The following is a 12840-nucleotide window of genomic DNA, read 5'->3' on the forward strand; positions in this document are numbered from 1 at the left end:
ATCATATTATATGACTGTACATCTTTGAAAAGCAGAAGTAGAGCCTCCTGCACAACCAACAAGAACACAGCAAGTGGTTCCAGAGGTCATTATACAACGCATACAGCAGTAAAATCAAGCTGACCATCTCCGCTTTTGTTGCTAGGCAGCAGCTGAATGTGGATTAACAATCGGGAGATTTTTGAAACAGCTCGTTTTCCAGACACCAAAAAAATATTAGCTTATTGCCAAAAAAGCTAAGTGTTTTTTAAGTCCTTCAGCAGTTGAGACCCAAATGGAAATATAAAAACATACAAAAAGTGAATTTTGCATAATAGATGAGCTTTAAATGAAAAGGCTTTTAAAGACTGAACGGTAGATATATATGTAGAGACGGGAATAAGGAGAGGAAACAGAAGCCAGCAGAGAAACAAAGCAGCTCGCTCATACGTGTGTGTGTGTGTATGTGTGTGTGTGTGCGTGTGTGTGTGCGTGTGTGTGTGCTGTTCTCCCGCCACGGCCTCTCTCACCCCAGCTGTCACCCTGATAACACCACAGACTTCAAAAGGCTTTGGGAGCCACTAGCCAAAACACTAGCACTGTGGGAATTGGGGTGAGGTGGAGGTGTACGATCCTCCGCCCTCGCCACCGGCACACTAATGGTTAAAAACACACAAACAGGTCAGGGGCGGCGAGCCCAGAGAGCTTTCCATGTCCGCAGAGGGGGCGTAAAATCGGAGCAGAGCCTGAAGTCTGAGCGCGGAGGGAAAGCCGCGCTAAGGCTCGTTGATTGTAGAGTATTAGAGGAGATTTAAGAGTTTAGGAGCCTGAGTGACAAATTCCTTTCTTTCCCCAGAAGCCCTGCCTCTGAAGTTCGGCCTCTGCGCTCCCCGCCTTCCCCAACATTCAGGGATAAAACAGGAAATTTTAGCTGCGTGCCGTTTATCATCTTCCCGACAAAGGTTTCACACATCGCTTGACTTGATTCTCCGTCCTGCAGCTCCTGCAGCCAACGCCTCCTTTCTCAAGGGGATAGTCTTTCCCTCGGCTGGCATCGTGTGTGTGTGGGGAGGGTGTGGGGGGGGGTGTGCGTGTGTGTGTGAGGGGGGGCGGGGAGGAGTGTGCGTGTGTGTGTGAGTGGGGGCGGGGGGGAGTGTGCGTGTGTGTGTGAGGGGAGGGCGGGGGGAGTGTGCGTGTGTGTGTGCGGAGGAGATTATGCTTCGATCAGATCAGTTGGTGGATGAATGGTGTTTTTAACCTCCAGGTGGTTTGTGGATTAATGTGTCCATGTTTAAAATGTGAATCTTAGATTATATTATATGCTGGATTATAATCAGAAACACAGATTATTATCTTAGAGGAATTACAACACATTTAAAGTATTAATCTCAAACCTGATGGATGGATGGATGGATGATGGTTGGATGGATGGATGATGGATGGATGATGGATGGAGGATGGTTGGATGGATGGATGATGGATGGATGGATGGATGATGGATGGATGGATGATGGTTGGATGATGGATGGAGGATGGTTGGATGGATGGATGATGGATGATGGATGGATGGATGATGGTTGGATGATGGATGGATGGATGATGGTTGGATGGATGGATGGATGATGGTTGGATGGATGGATGATGGTTGGATGGATGGATGATGGTTGGATGGATGGATGATGGTTGGATGATGGATGGATGGATGATGGTTGGATGGATGGATGATGGATGGATGATGGATGGAGGATGGTTGGATGGATGGATGATGGATGGATGGATGGATGATGGATGGATGGATGATGGTTGGATGATGGATGGAGGATGGTTGGATGGATGGATGATGGATGATGGATGGATGGATGATGGTTGGATGATGGATGGATGGATGATGGTTGGATGATGGATGGATGGATGATGGTTGGATGATGGATGGATGATGGTTGGATGGATGATGGTTGGATGATGGATGGATGATGGTTGGATGGATGATGGTTGGATGATGGATGGATGGATGATGGTTGGATGATGGATGGATGATGGTTGGATGGATGATGGTTGGATGATGGATGGTTGGATGATGGATGGATGATGGTTGGATGGATGATGGATGGATGATGGATGGATGGATGATGGATGGATGATGGATGGATGGATGGGATGGATGATGGATGGATGGATGATGGATGGATGGTTGGATGATGGATGGATGATGGATGGATGATGGTTGGATGATGGTTGGATGATGGATGGATGATGGTTGGATGATGGTTGGATGATGGTTGGATGATGGTTGGATGATGGTTGGATGATGGATGGATGATGGATGGATGGATGATGATTGGATGATGGTTGGATGATGGATGGATGATGGTTGGATGATGGTTGGATGATGGTTGGATGATGGATGGATGATGGTTGGATGATGGATGGATGATGGTTGGATGATGGATGGATGATGGTTGGATGATGGATGGATGGATTTAACCCTAAATCTGGATGAAAAGTTCCTTCTAACTCATTTTAGTCTTTTTAGACCAAATATTTGTCCGTATTTTGTTGTTGGTGGCTAAATGTGTAAATATCAGTTATTTTAAGCTTCAACGGCGTAAAACCACAAGCGAACAGATCGACGGCTCATCGCTCAGGAAACAGGTAATGATGATGAGATGCTTCAATTCATTTCCTTCCTGTTGAAGCGCAAAAAGTATTTAAGAAATAATGAGAAGAAGAACCAAAGGGGTCAAATGTGCATCTTTGGTGAGTCTATTAATGAGGAGCATTTGAGTTATTTTCTGATTTTTCTGAATAGTCTTTAGAGTCATCTGGGTGAATGAAAACCGGATCTTTTCTGAGTCTCTGCAGCTGGATGGAGAGTCAAGTGTCCCACTGGGAGCAGGAAGTGGGGAACTGGAGGGTTTACTGGTGGCCAGTCCGGTCAGTGAAATCGGAGAAACACTTCCTGCGTTTCCATGTTCCTTCAGGAACTTGGCTCCTCCAGCTGCGTTTGTTTTCACCAGATCTCTGCAGGTCCGAATCGTTCGGCTCACAAGGATCTACAGAGCATTAAGAGGAATTCATGCTGATATAAACTCAAACTTCATCGTTTTTCCTTCATAATAAAAATAATTTCGTAGGGCCTTCTTTAAGCTGCAGTGTCATTTATATGATTAGCATCCCACAGCATGATTCTGCCACCACCGTGCTTCTCCAGGGGCAGAAAATAAAGTTTGTAACTGCAATGTTACCAAATGTGTAAAAATTCAAGGATTATGAATAATTTTTGTAGAAATGCTGAATTTTCAAACAATTTAATTCAGTTAAAATTCACCTGTACTCTATAGGACACAAGCATACACTGCAAAAACACAAAAAAGTATTTTTAGTTGAGATATTTCACATGCAAACATCTTAAGACACTTGAAATAAGACAAAATTAACTTACAAGTAACTTTTCAGTACGAGTTTATTTTAGGTAAATAATTCCTTAATGTTGCTGTAAAATATTTCCACTAGCAGATTATTTCACTTATAACATTTTATAAGTGAACATAATGTATAAGGTGCCGATTCTTCATCAATATTCAGGAGTTTTTTACCTAAAATAAGCTCCTATGTTGCTGAAAAGTTAGTTTTGTTGTATTATTTCAAGCGTCTTCAGATATTTGCACTAGAAACTCCATTAAAAATAGCAGTTTTTGTGTTTTTTAGTGCAGAACAAACTCTGCTTTCGCCTCTCGACACAGAAACACGCAGCAGAAAAGGTGAGAGCAGCAGTCTTTCTTCTTCAGACGAGCCGTCGCACCCTCAGCGCGCGCTGCAGACGCCGAGCTGGAGCCGAGACTCCAGGAAGCAGAGGTGAGAGATAGAGAAAGAGGTGTGAAATAAAAACACGCACTTTTACAACCCAGACTTCCTCTGCTAGCGGCTGGGGGAGGACGCAGCAGGCCAGAGACCAAGGGCAACAACAGCAACAGGAAACATGGCAACACAAAGTGCCAAAGCTGCTGGAGCGGCGAGCATTAGCATAAAAGTGACGGTCTGGGAAAATCCTGGAGGCTCCTGATTTGCAGCGTTTAAGCATCAATCTCAGTCTGAGGTGAAAGGAGCGACAGGATCACATGAAAGTAAAAGGCCGACTCAGCAGGAGGCCGACGGCCTGCAGACCGAAAGCTCACCATGATGTGCAGCCGTTCACCGAGTGTTCAGCAGAGACGATTTACACATCAAGGATCCGGTTCTGGAAACCCGAAGTTACATCGTCTGTTTTAGGAGCTTAAACCGAATGAATGATGGAAGGAAAGAGCTGAAAGAATCAGTGAATAAAATTATATTTGTATCAAACTCATGACATTTAGGTGTTTTTGTGTTTTTTTTTATTTGAATTGCATTATTAAAATCGTATTAAAAGAAAGTTGATTGGTCTCTAGAAATGCTTTCACTGCAAACATGTAACGTCTTGCCAAAGATTTTGTCCAGTTTCTAATGCAAATATCTTTTTACACTTGAAAAAATTACTTACAAGTCACTTTTCAGCAAGATAAGGGAGCTTGTTTTTTAATTAATTCCCTAATATTGATGAAAAAGTTCTAGTTGTGGTAAATTATTTTACTCTTAAGACATTTTCCCATGTTATAGCAGAGATAATGATATTTCATCAACATTAACTTTACTTAAACAAACGATCATATCTTGGTTAAAAGTTACTTGTAAGTTAGTTTGGTCTTATTTCAAGCGTACCAAGATATTTTCACTAGAAACTAGACAAAAATCCTTGGGATGACTTTGTGTTTTTGCAGTGTTTTCAACATATTAACAAGATAAACAGAAACAACAACAAAACATTTGTGTTTTTTCTTAAAGTGAAAAAAAAATCCTAATTTGAGAACTGAATTTCAATCGAAGTACTTTTTTCACGTCACGAGTCACATGACCAACAACTGAATGTTACTACTGCCAGAAGCCACAAAGAAGAAGAAAGCAGGAAGTAGCTGGAGGATGATGGCGCTGCATGTTTCTTAACATCTCATCTTGTGAACAAACTTGAGTGATTTTAATTGTTTCTTGCAAACATTGCAATTGTGAAATCGTGTTTTTTCGGCATTAGAGTCAAGATTTTGCAGACATTTGTAGTAGAAACTGAGCCACTTCCAGGTTCAAACAAACCCTGCAACAAGCCAGTCATCACTCTACCAAACATGTGACTTTATTTCAGCTGAGAAATTAAAATCTCATTGGCATTAACAAGTGAAACATGGTGCGATTTGCCCAAACACCACGTCTCTGTACGCCTCAGATTACAGCTGATTTGATCCAAATGTAAAGCCTGAGGCCGCAAATCTCTGCTCTGTGTTGCTGCTTTTTAACTCTGCTCAGATGACACAAACTGAAGTTTAGCAGCTCAGAGAGCGTCGTGTTAATAAAAGACTGGCTCTGTTTAATGAGTTGTGTCAGGTTAATAATCTGTGTCATCAAGATTAAATGAATGTTGCCGGGAAAAAAAGCATGAATGGCACTTTGTGCTGCGCCGTTACGGTAATCAAAGTAGGTCACTTTGAGGGTTTGTTTGTTCACGGCTCACTGACGCTGGTTTGTCAGCACAATGCACGAACACCAGAGATGAATGTTGTGCAAACATTAAGCTAATGATTCTGGGAGAAAACTAAAGCTGTAGCAGATAACTGTTATTTAAAAATGTTTCAGTATATTTGTTAAAACCGTCTCCATGTCACGACAGTGTCTGATGAGACAAATAATCTATGAATGATAATCCTGGTGCTACGATAGCAGTCTGAGGAAATGCACCAAAATCAACCAATCAGAGCCAGGAGGCAGGTCTTAGCGCTGTCAATGAACTTTGTGTATGCACTGCTAAATGTGCTAATGACGGAAAAACAACATTACAGGAAAACCGCTTATCCGCCGTCATCAGTGACCATGCTAACTAGCCTTTAGCATGGTAATCAGCCATGCATACACTGCAAAAACACAAAGTCTTACCAAGAATTTTGGTCTAGTTTCTAGTTCAAATATCTTAGAACACTTGAAATAAGGAAAACAAACTTACAAGTAAGTTTTTAGTAAAATATAGAAACTTGTTTTAAGTAAATAATTCCTTAATATTGATGAAAAAGAACTGGTTCCATTGGCAGATAATTTAACTTATAAGAAGATATTTTTCCCATTTTGTAGTTAATTTATCTGGCAATAGAACAAGAACGTTTTCATCAATATTAAGGAATTATTTACTTAAAACAAGTTTCTATATTTTACTAAAAGGTTACTTGTAAGTTTGTTTTCCTTATTTCAAGTGTTCTAAGATATTTGGATTAGAAACTAGACCAAATTGCTTGGTAAGACTTTGTGTTTTTACAGTGTTCCTGGTTTTAGTCAGATTGCCAGCAGCAGCGTTCTGGATCAGCTGCAGCTGGAGGACTGAGTTATTAGCCAGACCAGTGAAGACACTGTTACACTAACCAATGCAACTAAAGGCATGCAAATTTATTTTTTTGTGTATTTAACGCAGGAAAACCAATCGGTATCTTCCACAACTGGAATCAGCAGGTCAGGTTTTTTAAAAGATTAGTGATCGGCTAAAAAAAAAAAAGTCAGCGAGCCGCTATTTTCTCATGGGCTAATCCAGCTGGTGGAGCTTCATTTCCAACGTAATTAGTCTGAATGTATTGATGCTGAAGAGTGTGGTGGGAACCTTAAGGGGTTAAATTAGATTTCCTCTTCCTGTCCAGAACAAAACAGCCGCTGTACAAAAACGGGTCAAGCTTCACAAACGCCTGAAACACTCACAACAAAGTTTTAATGTCTGCAACCTTCGTTTTTTGGGGTTAAAATCCAAACTATTAAATTTCTCTTCTTTATAATCATTTGTGTATAATTGTTTGACTTTTATTTAGTATTTTCTGAGCTTGTTTGTGGATTAACTCACGCTGCTGAACGGGTTTTTCTCAACCACAGCTTTCCCAGTCCTCCATTTCAAAGGACCAGGCTTTGCCACCTCCGTCTGAAGCCGCTAACGCCTCAAATACTTGACTCAGCAACAGTGGGTCATAAACCCGGCACACACACACACACATGCACGCACACACACACACACGCACGCACACACGCACGCACGCACACACCCTGCCTTCCATGTAAAGCTTCACTGCTTCACCTGAGGCAGAAAAAAAGACAGAATGAGTTCAAACGACTTCAGTATTACAGTCATAAAACATAATAGCGCAATTTTTCCCTTTAGTTCTTCACCGTGGAGCTCCAAGGTGGAACAGCACGATCAAAATGTAGATTCAGTTTTCTTTCTCGTAATGAAACGTGAAACTTTGCCTCCCACAAAGAAATAAAAAGGTTCTCCAAAGGAGCCGTGACTATGAATGGACGGAGGACGACGAGCCGCTCTGTAATTATGTCCATTGTGTTTTCTTCCTGTCGTAGAGAAAGGAAACTTTCCGTCCCAGTCATGGCGCTGACCTCGGTTTCTACCTGATTCTCAGCTGATAGTGGCTTTTCTTCACCCTGTCTGGTCTCATTTATATAGAACATAAATAAAAACGCTTCCAGAAACATTAAACCGCATTCCTGAATGAAGCAGGCTCATGTTTAAAACAACATTTAACCCTTAATTTAAAACATTTCATTTAGTCAACAATATATAAGAAGTAGAAATAATGATTCACTTCTAAAATAACAAAACAAAGAATGTCTTTAATTTGCAGTAAAATACACACAACTATGAATTTTACTGTAAATATACAGCAAAATTCTGGCAACCACAGCCGCCGGTATTTGACCGTAAATTAGAGACTTTGTTTTACAGTGAAGGTTACATTTTGGGGTCAATTGTCTCAGCAATAAGAGGATGTGGGTCAGTCCCTCTTCAAGATTTCTTCTTTGAAATGTTTGTGCTGGTCAGTCAAATATGTACCATTTTTAAACTAAAAATAATAATAATAATAATAATAATAATAATAAACTATATGAAAAGGCACAATATACTGCTCAAACTTAAATGTTAACACTTGGTGATCTGTACCAGATTATAGCAGAAGCTGCTTCACATCTGGAATCTCCTGACAGGTTACAAAGAAAATATGACGCTACAAATGACTTTCACACTACACAGACAAACACACACAGGCTTAAACACTGGTGCAACACACACACATGCACGCACGCACACACACACACACACACACACACACACGCACGCACGCACGCACGCACGCACGCACGCACGCACGCACGCACGCACGCACGCACGCACACACACACACACACACACTCATGCAGTTAATGATTACATATCTGTAACAGCTTGTAACAGATTTTTCAAGTTAGATTTGAAAAATCTCCAGAACATGCAGTCGGAGGCCACACAAGGTCATTCCACGGGCCACAAACAGCCCCTGAACCACACTTTGGACCCCTCTGATCAACTGTGTAACTACATTTGAATAGGACACACAAACAGGAAACTCATGGAGAGCAAAAAGCACCAAATACTGTATTTCTAACAGGCCTTTGTGATAAGAACCCTGCAGCTATTTTTCATTTTGCAGTTTCATGGCAGGCTAAGTAGCAACATCCAGTGGTGCAAAGACTCAAAGAGGGTGTGATTCTGCAGGGGACCTGGAGAAGTGAAGGAAAGCAGCCAAATGAGGCCAGGAAGCAGCACGAAGGCTGTTTATGAGTCTGAACAGCAGTCAGGGTGTCAGTCCCCTCATGGAGCATCTAAACCTGGCATTAATGTGTCTGTCAGCGAGCGCCACTGGGTCACACTATACAGTCCGTCAGTAAACAGGCCTCATGCGTTCCAAACAGAGTGACACATAACCACACAAACACACTCTCTCACTTCCAAACTGCTAAACCAGAATTAGCGCCCTTCCTTCCAGGAATGTGCCCCAACCTTGAGCAGGAAATGATGTCAAACTTTTTAACACCAGGATATATTTGTGTCTGTTTAGATGAGTGTTTTTACATCGGAGGCGTTGGGTTATTGTTGCTGTTTTCACAGTTAACTAGCGAAGCAGATTCAACGTGATGATAGGAGAAGTGATGCGCTTGTTTAGGTTTTATGCTCCTACGTGGGTTTAATGTCACAATTCAAAACATTTCAAACCACAGATTAAAGATTTTCTGCAGATAAAAACCTTTCAAACGCCGAACAGATGGACGGATAAATGAAGGAGATGATTGGCTGAGATTCTGGATATATGGGACAGCAGTGGATGGTTGGATGAATAGATGAATGGTTGGATGAATAGATGAACGGTTGGATGAATAGATGAACGGTTGGATGGTTGGATGAATAGATGAATGGTTGGATGAATAGATGAATGGTTGGATGAATAGATGAACGGTTGGATGAATAGATGAACGGTTGGATGAATAGATGAACGGTTAGATGAATAGATGAACGGTTGGATGGTTGGATGAATAGATGAATGGTTGGATGAATAGATGAATGGTTGGATGAATAGATGAACGGTTGGATGAATAGATGAACGGTTGGATGAATAGATGAACGGTTGGATGAATAGGTGAGTGTTGGATGTATAGATGAACGGTTAGATGAATAGATGAACGGTTGGATGGTTGGATGAATAGATGAATGGTTGGATGAATAGATGAATGGTTGGATGAATAGATGAACGGTTGGATGAATAGGTGAGTGTTGGATGTATAGATGAACGGTTAGATGAATAGATGAACGGTTGGATGGTTGGATGAATAGATGAATGGTTGGATGAATAGATGAACGGTTGGATGCATAGATGAATGTTGGATGAACAGATGAATGGTTGGATGAATAAATGAATGGTTGGATGTATAGATGAATGATTGGATGTCTAGATTAGTGGTTGGATGAATGGATTAGTGGTTGGATGAATAGATGAATGGTTGGATGTATAGATGAATGGTTGGATGTGTAGATTAGTGGTTGGATGAATGGATTAGTGGTTGGATGAATAGATGAATGGTTGGATGTATAGATGAATGGTTGGATGAATGGTTGGATGAATAGATGAATGGTTGGATGTATAGATGAATGGTTGGATGTATAGATGAATGGTTGGATGTGTAGATTAGTGGTTGGATGAATGGATTAGTGGTTGGATGAATAGATGAATGGTTGGATGTATAGATGAATGGTTGGATGAATGGTTGGATGAATAGATGAATGGTTGGATGTATAGACGAATGGTTGGATGAATAGATGAACGGTTGGATGTATAGATGAATGTTGGATGAACAGATGAATGGTTGGATGAATAAATGAATGATTGGATGTATAGATGAATGGTTGGATGTGTAGATTAGTGGTTGGATGAATGGATTAGTGGTTGGATGAATAGATGAATGGTTGGATGTATAGATGAATGGTTGGATGTATAGATGAATGGTTGGATGAATAGATGAATGGTTGGATGTGTAGATTAGTGGTTGGATGAATGGATTAGTGGTTGGATGAATAGATGAATGGTTGGATGTATAGATGAATGGTTGGATGTATAGATGAATGGTTGGATGTGTAGATGAATGGTTGGATGAATAAATGAATGGTTGGATGAATAGATGAACAGTTGGATGTGTAGATGAATGGTTGGATGTGTAGATTAGTGGTTGGATGTGTAGATGAATGGTTAGATGTGTAGATTAGTGGTTGGATGAATGGATTAGTGGTTGGATGGATAGATGAATGGTTGGATGTATAGATGAATGGTTGGATGTGTAGATTAGTGGTTGGATGAATAGATGAATGGTTGGATGTATAGATGAATGGTTGGATGTGTAGATTAGTGGTTGGATGAATAGATGAATGGTTGGATGTATAGATTAGAGGTTGGATGATTAGAGCTTCCTGCTCATGTTTAAACTTGGTGATGATGTCATGCGTTCATTAGCATATCAGTGATGTCATCAGGCTGCATCATATTTACATGTAAACTGTATTTAATTACTTTGAAAGTTTTCTTCCATAAACCGTATTTTCAGTCGACAAAAAGCAAAACATTTCTTAAATTTCCCAGTTTGTAAAACTGAATCTCTTCAAACAGGAAGTCTTATTTTGAAGTCGTGGCCAGCAGCCGGGATGCCAGTTTACCTGAGCTGAGCAGGTGAGCTGGCACGCAGCAGGTGAAGTCGGAGGCAGCGTCTCTCACTTCCTGGTCTTCGTCCTGCAGCAGCGTGAACAGACTGCTCCACAGCGACACAGTAGCAGCTAAACCTAACGGCAGAACAGAAAACCCAAACACTGTGAAGTTCTGGAGCCGGAAGGAAGAACCGGGTTCTGTTCTGCTGCTCTGACTCACCCAGCGGCAGCTGAGGGTTGGTCATCAGCGTGGATGAACAGGTGACCAGCACCTTGGCGACCATCAGCTTCACTTCCACCGGCTGATCTTCAGCAGAGCAGGAGCACACCAGAGCCCCCCACTGGGCGAAACGCGCCACTGCACCCGGATCCTACGGTTAAAACAAACATGAACATGGCCGCAGAAAAACCACCTGGCTGTTGAGTTTAACAAATAAATTCAGCAGTTAAATGTCACACGTTTAGGAATTACATTTCTGAGTTTTGTACCTGATGGTCAGAGCACACCAGCGCCACCACCAGCTGGGAGGCCAGCGTTACTGCAGCACAGAGGAGCTCCACACTGAAACAGAACATCAAACAGCTCATATAATCACCAAATCTCAGCTCTGCTGCTTTATTTTAATTCATTTTAATCTGAACTTTAATTTCTACACAGCAAACTGAACTCCTGGCCAAACTTTGGACATGTCGGACCAAATTTACCAAGATCAAAATACTTTGTAGCCCTAACTTTTGTTTAGTTTTTTCCCCCCCCAATTAAATATACTTATTTATATAATAAGTATATTATATAATAAGTATATTATATATATATATATATATATATATATATATATATATATATATATATATATATATTTTTTTTTTTTACCTTGGACTCACTTGCCTTACATCATCAGTTGTCGGCTTTTTGTGAGCAATAGATTTAAAATCAAATCGACTTGTAAACATTTTTCAAAGTCAGGACATTCAATTAAATATACTAAAATACCTACATTTTTATCATTATTTTATTTTATCCGCACGAGTTATATATATATATATATATATAAAAATTCCCTTCTCACCCTCCGCGGGTGGTCTGTTTCATCCTCTGAGCTCGGGTCCTCTACCAGAGGCCTGGGAGCTTGAGGGTTCTGCGCAGTATCTTGGCTGTGCCTAGAACTGCACATTTCTGGACTGAGATGTCTGATGTTGTTCCTGGGATCTGTTTGAGCCACTGCTCCAGTTTGGGGGTGACTGCCCCGAGGGCCCCGATGACCACAGGCGCCACTGTGGTCTTCACCTTCCAGGTCTTTTCCAGTTCCTCCCTGAGGCCCTGGTACTTCTCCAATTTCTCATGCTCCTTTTTCCTGATGTTGTAGTCACTTGGTATTGCTACATCCACCACAACGGCTTTCCTCTGTTCTTTATCCACCACCACAATGTCCGGTTGGTTCGCCATTACCATCTTGTCTGTCTGGATCTGGAAGTCCCACAGGATCTTAGCTCGGTCATTCTCCACCACCTTTGGGGGTGTTCCCCACTTTGATCTCGGGGCTTCCAGTCCATATTCTGCACAGATGTTCCTGTACACTATGCCCGCCACTTGGTTATGTCGTTCCATGTACGCTTTCCCTGCCAGCATCTTGCACCCTGCTATTATGTGCTGGACTGTCTCAGGGGCCTCCTTGCACAACCTACACCTTGGGTCTTGTCTGGTGTGGTAGATCTGAGCCTCTATTGCTCTGGTGTTTAGGGCCTGTTCCTGG

General features: G+C 41.5%; 1 protein-coding gene across 1 annotated transcript in view; it reads right to left on the bottom strand.

The window, feature by feature from the left end:
* Positions 1-12840, bottom strand: part of thada (THADA armadillo repeat containing) — a 118978-nt gene that overhangs the window by 3954 nt on the left and 102184 nt on the right. Inside the window, exons 34-36 of the mRNA XM_008430387.2 lie at positions 11576-11648; positions 11307-11457; positions 11099-11221 (exon numbers count right to left, since the gene is read on the bottom strand). Of these exons, the coding sequence (XP_008428609.1) occupies positions 11099-11221; positions 11307-11457; positions 11576-11648 (347 nt within the window). The remainder of the gene's footprint in view (positions 1-11098; positions 11222-11306; positions 11458-11575; positions 11649-12840) is intronic.

The sequence above is a fragment of the Poecilia reticulata genome, chromosome 15 (genome assembly GCF_904066995.2).
Source record: "Poecilia reticulata chromosome 15, P_reticulata-male-v2, whole genome shotgun sequence".
NCBI lineage: Eukaryota > Metazoa > Chordata > Actinopteri > Cyprinodontiformes > Poeciliidae > Poecilia > Poecilia reticulata.